The sequence below is a fragment of the Macrobrachium nipponense genome, chromosome 39 (assembly GCF_015104395.2).
Source record: "Macrobrachium nipponense isolate FS-2020 chromosome 39, ASM1510439v2, whole genome shotgun sequence".
NCBI lineage: Eukaryota > Metazoa > Arthropoda > Malacostraca > Decapoda > Palaemonidae > Macrobrachium > Macrobrachium nipponense.
Window position 1 is genome coordinate 41,844,590 of NC_061099.1, and position 21,215 is coordinate 41,865,804.

The following is a 21,215-nucleotide window of genomic DNA, read 5'->3' on the forward strand; positions in this document are numbered from 1 at the left end:
ACTCCAGGACGCGGATGATACAGCTATGGCAAAACGGTATGTCTGTCCGCGACATTGCCAGAGGCAGCGGGTACAGCATCACGACAGTGTACCGGTGGATCAACAGATGGCAAAGAGAAGGCTCCATATACGACAAGCCCAGGAGAGGAAGGCCCCGCGTCACGTCCTCAGAGCAGGACAGACAGATTCTTCGGGCCATCCACGCCTATCCAAAGCAGGATCCAGTGGGGATTGTTCAGTCTCTCAACTACCGTTGCAGCTGGAAGACGATTCAGCGCAGGCTGGAAGAACAAGGAGCCGCTCCGTTTGCAAACTTTCGCAGTGAAAGCCACTGTGGTTTTTGATGGCCATGACAGATGTGTGCTATTACTAATATTAGAAATAGTTGAATAGAAGACAAATTTTTACCATTTTCCTGGAATGAGCACTTTTCTAATTGGGCAATTTAGTAAGTCCGCACAATCCAGCACTGTGTATGTCAGTGGGATATAAGTAAAACGCTGATATCAAATTGCGAGCAGAGTGATAAACAGTCACAATTTTGTATTCATCAGATAAATGTTTACAGATTAAGATTTGACTGCAGAGAGTCTTATAAATTTAATGACGTGTAGGTCCTCTAACCTTCTAAATAAACAACGACAACGGCCTCTCGTCCATATATGATGAGCGCCAATCATTTCAAAAAATGATTGAAAAGGAGTGGTGTTGGACTTTTGTTTGTTGGAAGCAAATTCCATTTCAGTAAAACCTCGTTCCCAGTGCATCATATCAGTCCAATCTAGCTGGTATACTTAATGGTATTTCGTATTTCCAAGACTGCTCAATGACGTGGAACGTATTCTACAACATGCATCACGTAATATTTGCCGAAGTAGGTGTCAATGCCAAAATGATTTCCCATATAATACTGCGCAGTTGACACATTTCCACTCTACTCCCTCATACAAAGGCAAATTCACTCACACTGAAGATGCTTCTATCTTGACTCAGTGATTAGTTACTATTTATGATGATTAACAAAGGTAAATTGAAAGCGAAAACCTGAATATGATTGTGGTTGTTTAATGCTGTTCTTCCTTTGCTTATAGTCGTTTATGACTGTTGAGAATATATGAAATTATTGTTTACTAATCACTATAGTGTGTCAGTTGGTTACAAGGCGTCCTTGTTAAAAAAATTCTCTTGAAATAAAATCTTACGATAATTAGGACTATTCTTCACACAATTTGTACTGAAGGCAACGTTTGACATATATCTTCTTCATAGTCTCTTAATGAATAGCAATGAATGTGGCCAGGTTGTGAACCCATTCTTAAGTACATGGTTTTCAAATTAAGACAAAGAAATGTTTGGCAGTTCATCTATTCAAAAATTGCTAAGAAAACGATAATAGATAACACTCGTGAGTATCGGCCAATATGTCACTGCTGAACAATATATTAAGAGTGGTTAGCGTTAATCTCTCCCAAAAATTCAACAACATAAATAACGTATTTTTTAACCACAGTTCAGTGCAGTAAAATACTTTATTCCAACTTACGTGTCATCATTAATTTTATCAAAGAAAATTTCTTAAAATTTTACGGTATTCACTTTAACTTCTAACATCATCTGCTTAGGTTATAAAGGGATACTTATGCTCACCCAGATGCAAAGAGGGAGATAATGAATTCGATATCAGGCAAAGATTGATTTTCCTTTAACCAAACTTCTCCTGTCACCCTTGGAGAGATAAAATGGTAGAGTGACAAGAATGGGAAGCCTGGCATAAACATAGTTTTGTATTTCTGAAATCAGAGCTTGGCCTAGAGAGATTTAATACATGACACTTCCTTCAGTTTTTAAGTTTGAGATGCTGTCATAGATATCTCTTTGTGTAGGCAGTGTGACTTGGTTTTTCTTGTGCAGTGCGTAAAAAAACATCAAAATACACTAACAAGAGGAACTTAGTGGAATGGAGTGGGCACTGAATCTTTGAAATGCAGGTAAAAAGTCTTGGCATTTCTTGATAAACTTTACGCAAAGCATAATAGGCCTCAGCTGTGTAATACTATACAAAGAAAGATACATGGACAACTGAACTGAGTATCCCGAATGTTTAAATAACAAGAACTTTAAATGATCGAAATCCTAGCAAGGTGGCCTGCAACATTCTCCTATTTATAAATGTCTCACAAGCTGTTACTTGTAGACCGATGGCCTAGAGTATAATTCGCTTGGTCAACTAATTCTGATCAGTCTGTTAAGTCTCAAATACACTTGTTTCTTGTTTCCTAACGATTTGAGAAATTCATCAGAAATTTTTATATGAATAGCCAGTATATCAAATGCTTTTATTTTGCATTTGAGACTATCCTTTGAAATTTCACAAAATATACAGCTTTACAATAAAAAGGCAACAGAGGGTTCCGCTTTGTGCAACTCACTTTCCTCAACCCATCACTGTTCCATAACTGCACTCTAGCTGGTATTGAATGGCAAAAATACCTTTACGGTTGGTGCATATCGCCCGCTAATTCAAGCTACTACATTTTTCAGATTTAATTCGGAAATGTTTAACTGTTATCTAGCTTATTACCTCCTAGATACAATTTCTACTAATGCCCAGATTAATCTAAGAAAGGGTTTGCTCTTTCTCAGGTATATTTAGTATACTGTTTCTCCCCCAGTTATTTCTTAAATAATAATTCTTACATCTTCTGCATACACCCTCAAAACGGTGCCCGGCAATGAAGTCATAGGAAATAAAGTCACAGGAAATAAAGTCACAATTTTGGCTAGGAAAAAAAGTCATGGAAAAAAAGTCACATCGATTTACAGTCTTTTGTTTATGTTTTTACGGTACTAAACATGCCTTTGCAAAGGTGGATATATAAAGTAAAAACCCTTTGGAGTCACTTTCAAGGAAAGATTAATATGATTTTTATTCTTGTGACTTTCTTTCCTATTAATGATTTCTGTGATTTTTTTTCTGCGATTTTTTTACCTGGATTCCCTAGAAACATCGGGTTAATTGAGCGCAATTCTTTAGAATTATTCAAACTTTCTTTCCACATGATCATATGTCACAAATCATATCCTCCTTGGAATTACAAAAGCGTTTTAAAATAACTTCCGAAAGAACAAATGACCCCATTCCTCACTTCTTCCTCCCCCAAAAAATCTCGATTCTTAAATGAACTTGAACTTACATATAATTTCCCTCTATAAGCTCACTGTGAATGAATTCTATTCACATTCAAATCTAATAAAAGAAAAATATGTCCCACAACTCTAGATCTTGATCATCTCATGGCTCTACGAGGGCGCCATCTCAGAGTTGGAGCAGACACCTGGATCCCGTGGGTAGACGTTCATGAACATGAGGATGGTTCACTGTCCGCATCAGGGGTTGCAGCTGCATTCTTCGACATCATTGCAACGAAACTGAATTTCTCGTGAGTTTTATATTTAGATCATGAGTTCGAGGACCGATAGTAAAAACAAAAAAAAAATTGACTAATGCTATTTAGGAGACAATATCCAAATATACTAGTTTTCCCATTTCACTGTTTTCTGTCCTTTTCCTAGCCTTTGAAGTCTAATTAACGAACTAACTAACTAAAAATATATATAGGATATATATATATATATATATATATATATATATATATATATATATATATATATATATATATACTCTATTTCACAACAGGTACACCCTAATGGTCCCAGCTGACAGAGAATGGGGACGCGGTATGCCAAATGGCTCTTTTACTGGCATGATTGGTATGTGCCAAAGAAAGGTAGGTCTGAACGATGTTATTATTATAGTAATTTTAAGATATCATAATTTTAAGATATTATTATAATAATTTTAAGATACACAAGCTTAAACGCCTGATGTAAATAGTTTCCGAAGACTTATAAATTAATGTGTACTTTTTACAAGTTACTTCATTTGGTGCTTCACTTAAATAACGAGGCAATGCTATTCAAATCGCAGCGGTACAGCTATAGTAGATTCCCATCAACCGTGCGTTTGATGTCCAGGCCATTCCCGAACGACGCTTCTGACTGGCTGTTGATAAGCCAATCACAGTGCTGGAAACTCTCTGTCTCTCTCGAGAGTTCACATGGGTAGGATCTATTTTCCACCTTTTCTGAGGGATAAGTCTTTCAAAATTATCCCTCTGGAGAGGTGGAACATACATCCTGCCTATGTGAACTCTTGAAAGAGACAGAGTTTTTCCAGTCCTGTGATTGGCCCATCAACAGCCAATCAGGAGCGTTGTAAGGGACTGACCTAAACATCAAATGCACGGTTGATGTAAATCTACTATAGTGCATAGCGCTACAAATATCTTTACGGGAACCGAAAATTATAAGTCCTACAAAACTAAGAATTTTTCTGCTCAACCGTATTTCTAGGACAGTTTTAAAGTCAAATAAGCATAAAACACTATAGCCAAGTAAATACCTGGATGAGTTTATGGGATGCTTTTGCTTAGTTTTTTTTTTTTTTTTTTTTTTTTTTTTTTTTTTCAGTCACCTGGTCACCAGCGGTTATCAATGACCATGACAGTGTCCCTTGCTGTCACTCGAGAATTTACAAGAGTTAGCCACTCAACAAAGCTGTTTTCTTTGAAATAGCATAGTGTGCGTGGCTGAACACGAGAAAACTTTATATCATATTTTGTATGACTGTAATTAATTTCGTACTTTGTGCTTAAATGATTGTCGACTTAATATATACTGAATAATGATGATAATAATGCTTAACTACACATACATACCATACTCATACATACTATACATACATCATAACATATCCTTATTGACATTACATTTACATACATAACATTACACACTCACATACACTACAGTCAAGGATCCTCGGCACCATCGACAGTTTCACAGTATACTTACCGGAATATATATTACATAGTTCATAACAGTCTTGCAAGAAAATATTCAGGAAGACAGGGGATGCCAGTAGACGTGGCGACCCTGGATACACTTCTTAGAAGTGTATTGTTCTGGCAACTTGTGAGTTTCCTCATCAATGGCAATGGGTAAATAAAGGGTCCCCCTTCACGAACTCACACGCAAACGGAGCCGCCAGAAGAAGACGAAGCGTGTCTCAGCTAGCCAACTGACGAGGAGCTGATCAGTCAAAACCGCTGAGCCTCTTCCTTGGACTGAATACGCAGATATAGAACACCGAATGTTATCTGCTGAGTGATAAATGCGGAAACCAGAACGTAGAATTGTGAATTTAGTCTGAATGTAACCCCCAGTCTCCAGGACACAGCACAGAGCTACTAGTCAGACTGTCAAAGTTGCGGACCATGTCAATTCACCTTGCCGATAACCACGCCCATTTTTTCCTCACACAGCATGGAATATAAAAAGCACAATTTCTCTTTCTGTGTGCATTTCATTATTTCTTATTTTTCATTCTTAAGGGAATGTTCTAACTTCAGCATCCCTTCAAGGTTTCTGATTGAACCTGACATTCGCGTGTTGATTACATTCAGTATAATTTGTAATTTCAGGAGGTGGATGTGGCAATAGGCCCGTTTGGCATTACTCACGAGAGGGCGAAAGTGGTGGACTATTCTATTCCTCTCTTTATGGACCAATTTGGGATTTTCTTGCCTCGTCCGCGGCTGGAGAAAGATCTGGCAGGGATAAGCAAGCCATTTGCTTGGCAGGTATGTCGATTCGATCTTACACTTATATGATGATCAAATCCTAAACTTCTTTGGCTTGACTGGTATTTCTATTTGTAAAAAAAGATTTCTGTAAATGCAGGCAATTATATGATTAGGTTTGATTCCTATCTGAGGTTCAGAACTTCCAAAATATTACAAGCTTGTGAGATAAACGAAGACAAAAAAATGCGTTTGATAATCTTACGTTCTCCAGAAAATGTCAAAAAAGTACACTTGCAGTTCCTAACATCGTATTATGGTTTCTTGCTTTAAATGACAAAAATAGCTGTTGCCAGTCTTTTCACGAGACCTATCTTTAAATTCAGAACGATGTTTCTTAAATTCAGTCTATGTAATACTTGGAATTGGCAAATATAAGCCAGTTATATTATGAATACCTAAAACCCTATAACTCGAGATAACGCTGACTTTATACTACATGTTACCAAAACAGGTGTGGGTGGTTCTTGTTGTTGCTGTGTTGCTATGTATGATTATCAGCCTTTTGATGAATTACATCCTGAAGCAATGGGTGACTGACGTTAGGGGCAGCAGGACGGCGGGTGACAAATCTTCGGTAAAACCGATGTGGATCCTCGTAGCGTTGTTTAGAGGATGTAAGGAATCCACATTTCTATCAGTTTAGATAAAAAAAAACTCTATAAATAACAAAATGTTGTTCTTCGCAATAGCTGTGTAGGACAAGAGTTTAGTTCATTTATAAACCAAGTTTTGAGAATTCCCGTTCCATTCTCTTGCAGCCATCCAAACCGAGCCAGAAACAGGTACAGAAAGAATTTTCTTAGCCACTTGGATGTGGGCAGGTCTGATCCTCAGTACAGCCTACTGCGGCGTCCTAACGTCCCTGTTAGCAGTGCCCAAGGTCAGTGTGCCTGTGGATTCCTTGCAGGATCTCGTAGCTTACAAGAAAATCCCCTGGGCTATTGAACGAGGGACATTTCTACATCAGGTATTCGCGGTAAGAGAAGCAATAACTACCGCACAATCTGAACCAGACTGAAAAAAAGGGGAAAAAATGGGGTTTCGCGTATCGTTTGAATGATATCAATGTGCTGTAATTTAAAACATAACTATATCACGCATAATCTAAACTATAAGTAATTAAAGACAAGTACTGTGTATTGAATTTCTTTGTTTGGGGGGGGCTTTTGTTTTAAACCATTTTCAATTCTTTTGAATTTTCCAAATTCAACAGATACCTTCGGTTATAGTACAAGGCAACTTTATGTATTTTTATTATATTCTGCCCTTTCATCCTTTTTAAAAATACTGCAAGAATTAACTTGAAAGCTTATTAAAGATTTTCCATTGCTTCATTTAATTCAAGCAAGATGTCTTAGGCTCTATTAGTTATGTTAAGTTCAGTCTTTGAACACTTATTGTATTTTCATTGCATTTTTAACTAGATACTTCCAGTGCTGCCACGATGCTTTTTTTTTATCGTCAATATTACCAGCTCTCTGTGAATGTTTTAATCTGTCCTTATTACCATTATTATGAAAAGTCCTATGATATCCCTTTCATATTCTGAATGGAATCTGTAGCCATAGATCTTTAGAACAAGTCTTTCTCACTCTCCTTAGGAAGCCACGTCAGGTGTTTACAAGATGATCAATGACGGTGGAAGTCTGGTGACCAATGGCTACGATGAACGCGACCATATAAAAACCGGGCGAATCGCAGTCCTTTGTGACGTCTTCACGATGAAGAAGGTTTGTGCTTTCCCGCTTGTGCTAAATGATAAGTTAGAGAATTTTATTAAAGTAATGATCTTACCCTTTACGACAAAACCACAACTAAAATAGTATTTGGTACATGGGGCAAAATCCAGGAATTGTCAGATCTAATTTTTCAGTTTTCCTGACGGATGTGAGAACGCAAGAGGTATACTGAAAATAGCGAGAGTTAAAGCACACACACGCACACGCACACACACATGCCTTTATGTAGGAAGTCCTGATTTTGATAAAAGATGTAATCATCAATTTGTATAATGTTTAATCAGTTTGTTCAATTTGTTTAGCTATGAACAGTAAATATGCAAAAATATCTATATGATTTTAATAGTTAAATATATGTGACATCTCCCGTTGCCAGAAAAAATATATATATATATATTAATTCAGTGGATGTCTCTCCTTATAAAGACTCTTCCACAACCCTTTTAAAAAAAAACTCAGTTAGTCTATCGATTCAAAACTTGTTACAGATAATGAGCGACGATTACAGCGGCACAGGGGTTTGTAACTACTACATAGCAGAGAAACCCATCACGTCAGTGGCACTGGCCTTTGCTTTTCCTAAGGGCAGCGACCTCGTCCAACATTTTGACCGCTGGTGATTATTTTCTGTAACCTGTTTACTGCCCGCTGAGCGATACCTTCTTTTGGTTGTGAAGATTAACTTTTTAGTTACATTAATAGTCCTCTAGACCCGATTATTTTAAAATTTACTCCTGCTTTTTGTGATTAAAAGCCCTCAAGTGAGTGGCTTCAAGAAAAAGTTCATTACAGAAGGTAGAAGAGCAGTAAATCTGAGTAGTGCCAGGGTGGAAGGGTCAATATGTTTCAGAGGATTGGTAGAGGTAACTGATTAACGTGTACAGAAGGCAATTTAGCTGGTATAGAATAAAAGAGTACCTGAAACTGATTGGATTACATGTAGTGGGGAGTAGCATGAAAGGAGCTGAGTGGTAAATGAAGGTGAAAGTGTTGTTTACTCAAAGATAAGGGTGAAAGGGAATAGGGATTTGTTAAGCAATATTTGTGAGAAGTAAAGTGTTTAAAAACTGCAAGTGGTGCATATGGAGCAAGCCTATGATAGAAACGACAGTATTGCTATTTAACAAATATTAAGGATTTGTGGTGCATATGGCGATTTGATAATAGTAGTGGAAATTTTCTGATAATAAACAGTGATAAAAATTTAGACGTAATATTGATTGTTTTGACGTTAAAATGGGTGGAAGAAAGTAGTGTCTTAAATTTGCATGGTCGTCTGATAATTAAGTAACAGGAAATAAAGAGAGAAGTTACACAAAAGAGCATGATACACAATCTCCACCTGAAGGAGAGGAATGAGGAACAGGGCCGTGAATGGTGAACTTTGGAGCATCTGATGCTTGTTGTTGAAGCAGAGATAGTTGGTGACAACAAAAAGGATTTGCATAGATCGGTGAAAGGGTTTGAAAGTGCATAAGATAGGAGCAACTCGAAAGCGAATATTTCAAAAGTAAGATGACGTAGGTAGCAGGGATCCAGGGAGATGAAGAGATGAATGCGGGCCTAGGCCTAGTTGTTGGCAGGAAGGAAGAGATTTCAAACTTAAGAAGGCGTGATCCCACCTCCAGCTTACTCAGGGCGAGTGCTTAAACCTACGGTCAAATAGCGGGTTGTTTCACCAACGACAAGTAGAATAAATACGATATATTTTATTAGAAATAATTGTTCTGTACTGTTTAACATGCACATTACTTATTTTCTGAATTTTCATTCTAATAAATAAATCGTAAATATCCTATCCTAAAATTCTTGTATCTTTAACTCAATACGAAACACCTTTTTCAGACCTTTTTAGGCTTTTCCATAGGGCTTTTCTAGCCCCCCTAACAAGAACAACAACAACAATAAAGTAGTTTGTAGGTTACTCCCAGAGTAAGCGATAAATGCTACTTAATTTTCCACTAAAATCTCAGGTTGGGACCCTTAAAAGAATCGGGCTTAGTTGGTCGAAGCGTTGCATCCTTGACAGCCAATGCAACAGCCTGCTTGGTAAAACCCGGAAAGGAAGGGGTGAAAGTGTCTTTGGTAATCTCTCTGCAGGATTTAGCCGGGTTGATCATCCTGACTGGAGCAGGTACATGCCAAAGGTCCTCTTGTGTATGTGCGTGTCTTATTAAGATCTAGCTGACCTTATGCCAGCACGAGCTCTTGCTCGTAGAGCAGCCCGTAACGGTCCTCTTGCCGATCAAAATTCCTAATTTTGTCTCTCTGGCCTTGCGATATCATGCAACAACAGCGTTAGAAAAGCTTAAAGTAAATCATTCGAAACTTAATTGTTGATGATAAATAAGCTCAGTATTAGACATCATTTGTTGACAGGTAAAAAAAAATCCTCTTCTAAACATACTCTTGTATTGATTACCAGATTCTATGTCATTTCACCCCATATCATTCATGCATTATTGCTATGATTCGTAATGTAAGACCTAATCATTGATCTTTTTTATTGTCAGGTATGTTGCTTGGATTCATCTCTCTGGTATTAGAATGGCTGACCGGTGTGTTTAAAAGCCCTTCCATGAACTGACTATGGAAGAGACGTATGTGAGCAGCACTGGATTGTCGACGGACCTAAAGCCAATTGGAATACTGTGAATTGAATTGACCAGTTTGTAAAACATACTAATTCAGTGCATATGCAGGAATATCTGTTTGGTATTTCAATAATGTTGTAAGGGAAAATGGCAATAATTGTTACTGCATAGAAATTTGCCTTTTACCGACGAATATCTCCTTTATTTATCATTAGTTTCGTATGTCAAGTTCGTGTAAATTTCACAACAGACATTTTATGTTCCAATAAAAGGACTTTATGATGGTTTGTTTGCTGCATATGTGACCATGCTTTAATAATAATAATAATAATAATAATAATAATAATAATAATAATAATAATAATAATAATAATAATAATAATAATAATAATAATTGAAAAAGAAACCCACAAATTAACTTTGTAACTTGTTTACTTCTAAGTATTTACATTTAGTTTTACTCCACACAGTGTGGAGTAAAACTAAATGTAAATACTTAGAAGTAAACAAGTTACAAAGTGAATTTGTGGGTTTCTTTTTCAATCTTCAGAAGAAAACTGAAAGAAGTTTTTGTTTGGTTCATAATAATAATGATAATAATAATAATAATAATAATAATCGCAAGCGAATGTCCGGCACTTGCACAGAACCAGTACAAAAAGAGACATGATTCAGTGGCAAAAGCCCTCCACTGGAGCCTGTGCAAGAAACACCAGCTACCTTGCAGTAATAAGTGGTACGAGCACCAACCTGAAGGAGTGATAGAAAACGATCAGGCAAAGATCCTCTGGGACTATGGTATCAGAACAGATAGGGTTGATACGTGCAAATAGAACAGACGTGACGTTGATTGACAAAATCAAGAAGAAAGTATCACTCTTTGATGTCGCAATGCCATGGGACACCAGAGTTGAAGAGAAAGAAAGAGAAAAATGGATAAGTATCAAGACCTGAAAGTAGAAATATAAAGGATATGGGATATGCCAGTGGAAATTGTACCCATAATCATAGGAACACTAGGCACGATTCCAAGATCCTTGAAAAGGAATCTAGAAAAACTAGAGGCTGAAGTAGCTAAAGGACACGTGCAGAAGAGCGTGATCCTAGAAACGGCGCACATAGTAAGAAAAGTGATGGACTCTTAAGGATGGCAGGATGCAACCCGGAACCCCACACTATAAATACCACCCAGTCGAACTGGAGGATTGTGATAAACAACAACAACAACAACAAAATTTTAAAAGATAAAATAATAATAATAACAATAATAATAATAATAATAATAATAATAATACTTTATTAAAAGTAATGGCTACTTCAGCAGCGTTACACTTATAGAGATTCTTCTCTATTTTGCGAATAGCGGCTTTTTCCGTGCTACTTAAACAGGCTAGTAGAGCGCCTATAGAGGTCTTGGTCAAATACAGGGTCAAAATAATTGTATATATTAGAATTTTACAGATAAACTATGATACCAATAAGTCATCAAACGTCGTTTAACGATTTTCTCTTTCTCTCTCTCTCGCCTCTCTCTCATCTCTCTCTCTCTCTCTCTCTCTCTCTCTCTCTCTTTCTTAAAGCGAGCTTTCGTCTGGAGCTGCGAGACATCCTCGGGCTGGAAAGCTGAGGGTGGACTGCAGGGTTACCAAATGGAAAAATAGGAAGTGGCTCTAGATTTTAACCTAAAAAGCGCTAGGAAAGCGCTAGATTTTAAACTAGCAATTTCTTAATAATCCATGTCACATAAGGGCTATAAAGTATTTTTTTACCCCTTTAGGCACATGATATATCAGCCATTGCTCTTTGGCTACCACTACACGATTGTTTAATTAAAGATGCTCTCTCTCTCTCTCTCTCTCTCTCTCTCTCTCTCTCTCTCTCTCTCCTCTCTCTCTCTCTCTATATATATAAAATATATATATATATATATATATCTATATATATATATATATATATATATATATATATATATATATATATATATATATATATACATGTGTTTATTCATACATGAACATTTCATAATGATATGGTTATTCTGTTTATTAGACATTCCTTATAAATCTTAATTTAGTGAATTAAATAAAAAGAAACATCTCTATCCACGGATAAGCTGCTTAGATTCTCTCCAGGGACCACTTTCGGTGGTCCTACATATGTCTACAGGCATTTCTCCTTTCTACAAATATCTTGATTTCTTAATATCGTATGTACAAATTGGTGAGCAAGGTAATATGAAATAAAGCATAACAGAGTGAGTTTGGCGATTGAGAAAATAAACAATTGTATACAGCCATCTCTCTCTCTCTCTCTCTCTGGCAAGAAAAGGCAATTGTATACAAAATAAATATTTTCCAGATGAAAAGGCAATTGGAGGGCCTATGTTATCCCATAAAAAAACTCTCGCTTGACAGCTGTAAGATGTAGAAGAGAGAGAGAGATCGAGGGCAGGGCATCAGGGAAGGCCCCTGATGCCCGTCGGTTGCGCCTGCTGGAGGCGCTCCTCATCCAGCAAATAAAACCTACACTGAATACGACGCAGGAAAAATTTCTCCTCCCTACGAGTATGAGAAGACCTGCCACCAACAATGACACCACCGATCAAGACAACTCCACGGAAGACAACGCTCCCGAACGAGGTACTCCTGCAGCCGATGGAAATCAAATTAGCCGTGACGTCCCACAGCGTAGCGCAACGCCCATCAACGTTACAGCGCCGCTCAGGAGGTCCAGGCGGCTGCAGGATATGCTGCAACGCAACCATCGGCTCGAAGAAAGTGGCTTGAGACCTTGCTCAGGCAACCAATGAAAACGAAGACTCGCCGCCACCAGCCAATAGGAGACAAGCATGGGGCAGACCCCCTGCTGTCAACCACAGATATAAGGAGGAAGGACACCGCACCAAGGCAACGTTACGTATTTTCGTGCACAGGCACGTTACGTAACTCTCGTCAATTTAAACCTATAATTTTGACAAGTATGGACTCTAAGAGACCCCTTTCGCCCGGTAATCCCAGGGAGGACCCGCCCTTGGAGGACGAGCAAGGCTTCTCTACAGTAAGGAAGAAGAAGAAGAAGAAACAGAAGAAGATTTTGCCACCAACTTCGACCAATAATAACCTGCTCCCTACGAATTCAGCACCGAATACGGCGAGTTATGTGGAATTTCCAACACTTCCGAAGTTTAAAGCTGTCACAATCGAGGGCCAGACTTCGTATGCTGCAGTCAGGGCCCTTGAGAAAAAATATCCAGAAGCCAACCTCATAGCCAGACCGAATTTAAGGGGAGAATTTATAATTACTCCCAAGGACCAAAAAGCTGCTGAACTACTGAAGAAAGACAACCTGTGCCACCTACTTGATCCTGCTTCAAAAATAAGCAAGGGGATGATTTGCAAAGTCCCCAAATACATCACTATCGAAAGAGTCCTCGAGGTTCCCAACATCATGGAAGCCAAGAGATGTACTGCAAAAGATGGACAGGAAACTCTAAAGATAGAAGCGACCTTCAAGGGCCAAATTCCAGCCAGGGTCAGCCTTGGGATTCTTGGCACTTACGAGACCGAAGCCTTCGTACCAGAGCCTCTGAGATGCTTCAAGTGTCAGAGGTATGGACACCACAAAAACGAATGTAAATCAGAACACATCTGTGGAGTGTGCAGTGCAAAACACGAGACAGAAGTGTGCTTGAAAAAGTACAAGGAAAAGGGCCACACAGTTGCCCGATGCCCTAACTGCAGCCAGCAACATCATGCTTGGTTTAAGGGATGCCCAGTCAGACTGCAGAGGATTTGGAAGGCGAAGGGCATCCTCCTTCACCTGCAAGACCTCGGCAACCATCACCGACCAGGAAACCTCCCAGCAACCCCAGGTTCGATCCTAGAACGAACCTACCTCCTGTACCACAAACCACCCAACCTTCCTCCCAACCTCCTCAATCCCGGCACTACATCCCCACCCCCTCATCCTCTCCGTATCGCCAAACTCCCGCCCCTCTACCTCCTCCCCCTACTCCCCCAACTCCTCAGGTTACCCCCTAACCTCTGCATCGCCGAAGACGTCGATTCCTGCTCGTGCCGAAGCAGGAACCCAGACAGAAGGACGCAGTTGAAGAAGAAATGCAGACCGACACCGACTGTAGCTCCTGTTTTGTATAAAGAAGCAGGAACACAAACTGAGGAGTTTGTAGCTAAGCAAAACAGCGAAAATCAGACCTGCAAACAAGAAAATAGAACTGCAAACGTCGGAAACGAATACTTCCTCGTAGGAGAATATCAAATCAGAAAGTTCCTGCTGACCTACGAGGAGTTTGAGGCATTTTTAAATAGAGCCATCTTTAATAACGACAGTGGCAGTGGTCATCAGCTGTTCTCTGAGCTCGTCCACGCTCTGTTGGACCTAGAGATCAGTCTCCCAGATGACCTCCTGTTAGAAGATTTTAGATACAGATCTCAAACATAAAGATCGCCGCTACATGAAAAGTGCTGTTTATAGCATTAACTGCTTTTTCTTTACTAAACAACTCCTCCTTTCCCCTCCGTTTTTCGGCCGCCTCACGTCTAACGACCGAATATTTCAACTGTCACTCTAACTACCGCTTAAGCTGTCGCTTATTTTTGTTATCCTGTTTCTAAAACTGATAATATTTCGTTTTTCCTTCGTCGTTCCCTATTGCTAAACGATCGACGCTCTCTCCATAGAGTTGCATTTTTTTTTTTTTTTGTTTTTTTTTTTCCGTTTTTCTACGACTATAAATTTTTTTTCGATTTCATTACTGGCTATCTCTGACTCGCCAGGACTCGCTACTATCGATCTTTATCTTCTACTAATGGGTACCTTAGGGTTTAAAGGGGTTTGTAACCTTGCCTATTCACTTTTCCTTTCACCTTTGAATCCATACCATTCCACCTGCACATTCCATAGAAATCATAAATAAAAAGATCGCCTCATATCCTTAAATCACCAATGCACCTAAAAATAATTCAAATGACCTACGGGCTGCTACATTAGCTAAAGCGTGCTGGCATAAAGCCAGCTTAATACTCCAACAACAACAACAACGCACCAAGTTTATGACCTACGGGCTGCTCATTAGCTAAAGCCGTGCTGGCATAAAGCCAGCTTAATACTCCAACAACAACAACAACAACAACGCACAAAGGCTGGCTTAATCTCCAACATCAACAACAACACCAAGATCAGTCCACCCTCAGCTTTCCAGCCCGAGGATGTCTGGCAGCTCCAGACGAAAGCTCGCTTTAAGAAAGAAAGAGAGAGAGAGAGAGAGAGAGAGAGAGAGAGAGAGAGAGAGAGAGAGAGAGAGAGAGAGAGAGAGAGAGAGAGAGAGAGAAAATCGTTAATGACTTTGATGACTATGGTATCATAGTTTATCTGTAAAATTCAAATACATACACCTATTTTGACACTGTATTTGACCATGACCTCTATAGGCGCTCTACTAGCCTGTTTAAGTAGCACGGAAAAAGCCGCTATTCGCAAAATAGAGAAGAATCTCTACAAGTGTAACGCTGCTGAAGTAGCCATTACTTTTAATAAAGTATGCTTGAGAGAGGGTCTGCTTCCTAAGTACAATAATAATAATAATAATAATGATAATACTAATAATAATAATAATAATAGGAGTAGAGGCCGTCTCATGAGTAATATATCTTCATAATAAGTATCTTCCTTGTAATTAACATTTTCTATTGGCCTTTATATTGGTTTTTCCTTACTGGGAGAGTTAGCATACCTGTAAGAGATTACTTGCTCTAGCGCGTTGAAGTTACCTAAATTCATTATAACTAAGTATGGATAAATAATCAAATTTAAAAATGTATGCAGTCAATGCTTATATGTTACATAAATATAAAAATCCTACAATCTTAACTTACTGGCTGATCTATAAGCAGAAGCAGCCCCTGCTGGGCATAGGGCCAGCTTTATATATAGATGGTGTTCATCTGTCATTGAACTGGTTTTGACATAGGATTATTCTTCATGAAACACGTAATACCATCAAGGACACTATAACGTATGGCCTTGTTATCGTTCAGAAAGAGTAAACAGCGAAAACCGTAATGTAGTGAACTATTGAGAGGTGAATAAGGGACTTGCACAATTCCTGATTGAGAAATTAAAATATTCCCTGAAAAGGATAGTGGCTTTATATATAACAGACAGGCAAATAAATATAACTATATATATATATATATATAATATACACATTATTGATTCGTATATATATACATATACATATATATGTATTTCCAATGGGGTTCACTGAATCACGTAGGTATAGGTTCAATAATATATTTCAGAGATTGCTTCTTGTTGCTGCGTTGAAATCACTGAAAATAAATAGGTATATGATATACAGTAGACATTTATTTTTTGAAATGTCAAACGTATACAGTTCTTGTTACTTGTTTATTTATATATATATATATATATATAATATATATACACACACACAACACACACACACACACACACACACACATATATATATATAATATATATATATATATATATATATATATATATATATATATATATAATATATATATATATATATATACAAGAACTGTATACATTTAACACTTCAAAAAATAAACGTTTACTGTATATTATACACATTTTTATGTTTTCAGTGATTTCAACGCAGCAACAAAACGTAATCTCTGAATATATTTGTGAACCTTTACCTACGTTTTTCAGTGAGCTGCATTAGAAATTTATAGCACCCATATCCTGATGAAGAATGACAAATCAGAAACAGAAAATTTATATGAAAAAGGCATACTATGTAGGTATGATATTCATCAGTAAAAAAATATGGTAGATCTCCAAAAAATGCCTCTTATCCAAGGGGAACTTACGATAAGTTGAAGTGCTACTCGAACTTGGCAACAACGTCCTTACTGCCACTTCAGAGAAAGAGATCAACGTTTGCATATTCATCGTAAGAGCATCAGACTCAGATAACCATAGTTTCTCCCCCTTTTATAGTTAGTGATCAAATCTCACCCTTCTAGTCCCGTTGAGGGTTCAGAGGCGTCAGGCCTCTGAAGAGCGAGAGTCATCATGTTTATGTCAAAGAGAAAGGCAATGGGCTATACATGAAACGTTGCGAGGCGTTCTACGGATAATGAAGAAAAAAAAAAAGTTGATATTTCATCTATTACATTAAAAGTCTCATTGTTTCCAGTAAAGAATTCTCATCAGGGAGGGATTCGATCGTCTTCTTGCAAAAGCCTTGACGGAAATCAGTCAGATTCTCTGCAGAAGACACTCAGTTGTGAATATGACGAAACTGATCCCGGTGCCTGATGAGGTAAGAAAAGAAATATATGTAAGTCATAGAAGGATAGTATTAATACATCGCATCATGGCCTATATGGACATTAAGAAAAAAATTCACGGAATAGGTCCTGATGGCTATATGGAATTTGCAAATTACATTACCAGCCTGTAACGTCTATTTGTTGAGTCAAGTACTATTGAAAGTAATTTGGAAGCAGTCAACAATAAATGTAGCTACGCGCTTTATTTAGATACAAAGAAAGACAATTGGAATATCAAAACTTGTTTCCAAAAGAAAAATGTATCTGTAAGTTATAGGATAAGTTGTATACAAACCAGATCTGTATTTCGGATTAAAAAAAAGCAAGTATTTGGTTCCCATTGCAAGCAAAAGCGATTAGAAAAGAAAAAAACAAAACAAAAACCATCACTGAGCCAAAATACGAATGAATTTCGGTGTTTTTCTCATCACGGTAAGTCGGCAAAAAAAAAAAAAAAACTTTCAAAGGAGAAAGGATAACAGAAAACAATTGGTTTTTCGTGGGTTCGTTTTCAGAGCAATGTTTAATACTCAATATAGAATTTAGTTCCGGTTTTCTAGGTAATTAGAATATTTCATAAAAAAAATAACTTACCCATTGTAATCTGTACCAACAGTGGAATGAGTCATACGTGAAATGTTTATTGAATATACCTACGCAATCAGAAATAGATAAAGCACATTATAATTTTTTTTTACAAAACATGTTGGTGGAGATGAAGGAATGAATAAAATCTAAGAAAATTCGATATGTAATACACTATAGAAAAATGATTGAAGTAAAATGCCACTGAAAAACAATTCCTTTGACTACTACGTTGCTCCTGAAAAGACTAAAATAAGCCGAGGCAATTTATCACCATTTCATACCTATAGCATGGATAAGAAACAAGCCAGCTAAATCCATCAGCGAAAGAGGTCTCAGCACTTCACCTCTCTCCTTGTCAGGTGTGACCAGACAGGCCGTGGCGTTGGCTGTTTCCCTTGCGACCCTTTGGTCGATTATGCCCGACTCTGTTTGGGCATCTAGGCTGGTTAAGTGAGATGAAATATGAATATACAGTATGTGCGAATACGCTCATGTATATATATATATATATATATATATATATATATAATATATATATATATATATATATATATATATATATTATTTTATATTTATATCTGTCACTTTGAAATCAATGTATTGGTTGCAGGTGAGTCTTGAACACCCATAAAGATGATGTACTATGGATATGTAACAGTTTCCACGACATTAATTACTTTAGCTATAAATTATGTTTATAATATATATATATATATATTTATATTATATATATATATATATATATATATATATATATATATATAGATATTATATATATATATATATATATATCATATATATATATATATATATATATATAATATATAATGTATACCTGACTATATGCACACGTCAAATAATCTAGTTATATCTGCATTACGTAGTACTAACCATTTATTGAAGAGTGGAGCGAGCTTGCTCCCTTTCGGGAAGGCTAAAGCAAACGGAACAGCTATAATGGGTTCCCTGGCTATATAGTAGAAACATCTAGCTGTCTGGCTGAAGTATTCACTCATGGCCTGAAGTAAAAATATGTCAGAACCTGAGAAACCTTCTTTCGAATTATATTCACTATAGTCTCAGAAGGATTGGGATGGACATTAAGGTTTATTAGTTTCCGAACTGAGTTTGGGGAAAAAAATTCAGGCTAAATCTTACGATGGTAAAAGAGAATCATTAACAGGTAGATGCACTGTAGGAAATTCTTATTAGATAAACATTGAAAGGAAGGCACATTGAAGAAAAGTTAAACATTCTACAGAATTCATCACAGCTTAAAGATGATTATCTATAGCTACTTGATGTTTCTCAAAGAAAACCTAGCATACATATGACGACTTACCATTATAAGGGATGCAAAGCTTGGTTAGAATGTATAAATAAGGAGACGAGGTACAGTAGTACCTTTATACAGTGGATCATTTCAAAATCAGATAATCTCTTGAATACTCAAGCACTGGGGAAGAAAAATTAAGAACATCTACAGAATGCGTGCTTGATGCAGCCAGGGATAATTAGGCTTAATGCCATAGTTTCCTATTTTAGCAGGAACTATTTTTTAGTTCACGGCTTGGGTGCAGCCTGATATTTTATCATTAACGTTGTTTGGGAATTTTCGTAAAAATGTTCAATTGCGACTTTAAATAACTTCAAAAGTGCAAAATAGACTCGGAGTACTGGTGACTGAAAACTATATGATGATTTACGGAATGTATACATTTCATAGTCGTACCTTTTTCATGCTGATTATAGGAATGAGTGATGCCATCTTTTGTTTCATTACCCACTGTCGGTTGGCACCAAAGTCATCAATAATGTATGCCTTCTCGAGAATATCTTTGTACAATCCGCTCTCTGCTTTCTGAAAGAATCTTTTATTTTCGTGCATGTAGACATACAACAAAGGGCTGTTAATTACATAGGGCGTAAATTTACGAATATACCAAGCACTTCCAGCGGACTCACAAGCTAACTCCTGATCATTTTAAACCGAATAAATGCTTTTGTATGCACTATAGAAGCATACGTCATCTTTCTTATTATCTTCCATATATCATACATCTTGCATAGTAAAATAAACAGGCGTGGGCAAAAAAAACTAAAAATGAAAGTGCACATGACTAACCTGGAAAGTATCGTGTATTAAAGTCCCAACTTCAATGAGATAAGGAATCTTGTCCTGGGAGCGCAGATCCTGCAAAGAATTGACCGGGATAGGCACTCTCGGTATCGTCAGCAGGGAGATTAGAACGCAGCTGTAGGCTAACTGAATAATCAAACCAGCCAGTAACCAGGAGAGTATGTAAACACGAACTGACGGTCGTTCTGTCAGAGAACCTCGACCTGGAAGAGATATCAGTTTTCTTACAGACTAGTTAGTGGGGCCCGGTAACCGGGCGGTGAGGCCGGGTGCCACGGCCCCAGACGATGTGACTGTACTCTAAAGTAACAGTTATCTAACTGGTGTTTTTTTTGCCGAGCTAACACTCGAACTTTTTATTTCCTATTCTTGTTATTTCGTATGTTGTTGTACCTGTCCTACTTGTCAGAACGTAAGAATTCACAATTCATTGTTTACCGTAAACTATCAACTGAGCAGTAGTTTTCCCGGATGTAATTTTCACCGTATCTTATCATATTCAGCAACGATTCACCCCTCTTTAACCCCTAATGCTAATAAATTGGTCCGTCAACTGTTAAGCACTTACTGGGATTCCGCACAGATGAAAAGTGCTTACAGACAACAGACAGACAGACCAAACTACTGTTTTTTGTAGTAAGATTTGTCTTTAGTCAAAATTCTTTTTGCACATAGGTCTAGAGCAATGGTTATTTTATTGAATACTTCAAACATCGGGCGTCCCAATAAGGATTAGAATTAGAATTAAAAGTACATGAACATACATATGGATTCCTTACTCTTTCTTCCTCCTTACTTTCTGTCCACATGACTTTGGTAATCCAAGACGTTCTAATTTCAGCAGGTGGTTGACTGAATGTCGGAGTTCTCTCGACGTTTGCTGCTAACTTCGTAATGAAAAGACCCATAACCAGACTGATGCCGATGGCAATGACTAAAGCTACCCACACCTAATAAAATGTGCATGAAGAGAAAAATAATCATATGAATAAAATCGTTTCACTGGATGCATCTCATACAGTGCCAACCAATGTCGCATATGTGAAAAAATAATAATAGTATCTGTGAGAAACATGTGAAAAAATGATAATAGTATTTTTCGAGTC

At 37.5% G+C, this 21,215-nt stretch overlaps 3 protein-coding genes across 3 annotated transcripts in view; 2 read left to right on the top strand and 1 right to left on the bottom strand.

Annotated features, from left to right (window-relative positions):
- Positions 1-21,215, top strand: part of LOC135210437 (uncharacterized) — a 59,892-nt gene that overhangs the window by 23,513 nt on the left and 15,164 nt on the right. The window lies entirely within an intron of this gene.
- LOC135209921 (uncharacterized) lies at positions 39-10,028 on the top strand. The gene is made up of 6 exons (XM_064242657.1): positions 39-333; positions 6,461-6,678; positions 7,304-7,432; positions 7,930-8,057; positions 9,415-9,575; positions 9,955-10,028. Exons 1-6 carry the CDS (start codon positions 39-41, stop codon positions 10,026-10,028), a joined length of 1,005 nt encoding a protein of 334 aa, XP_064098727.1.
- The window catches only part of LOC135209922 (glutamate receptor 4-like), an 8,434-nt gene continuing 4,427 nt past the window's right edge, over positions 17,209-21,215 (bottom strand). The window contains exons 3-8 of the mRNA XM_064242658.1: positions 20,906-21,059; positions 20,095-20,312; positions 19,702-19,830; positions 18,861-18,988; positions 18,251-18,411; positions 17,209-17,363 (exon numbers count right to left, since the gene is read on the bottom strand). Coding sequence (XP_064098728.1) covers positions 17,308-17,363; positions 18,251-18,411; positions 18,861-18,988; positions 19,702-19,830; positions 20,095-20,312; positions 20,906-21,059 — 846 coding nt within the window. The 3' untranslated portion in view covers positions 17,209-17,307. The remainder of the gene's footprint in view (positions 17,364-18,250; positions 18,412-18,860; positions 18,989-19,701; positions 19,831-20,094; positions 20,313-20,905; positions 21,060-21,215) is intronic.

What these genes read in the sequence shown, in the direction of transcription:
- LOC135209921 (XM_064242657.1), top strand. Translation starts at nt 39, where the DNA reads ATGTCTGTCCGCGACATTGCCAGAGGCAGCGGGTACAGCATCACGACA. An exon ending in ACGTCTTCACGATGAAGAAG is followed by an intron (nt 7,433 to 7,929) that starts GTTTGTGCTTTC and finishes AACTTGTTACAG; the next exon opens with ATAATGAGCGACGATTACAG. An exon ending in GATCATCCTGACTGGAGCAG is followed by an intron (nt 9,576 to 9,954) that starts GTACATGCCAAA and finishes TTTTATTGTCAG; the next exon opens with GTATGTTGCTTGGATTCATC.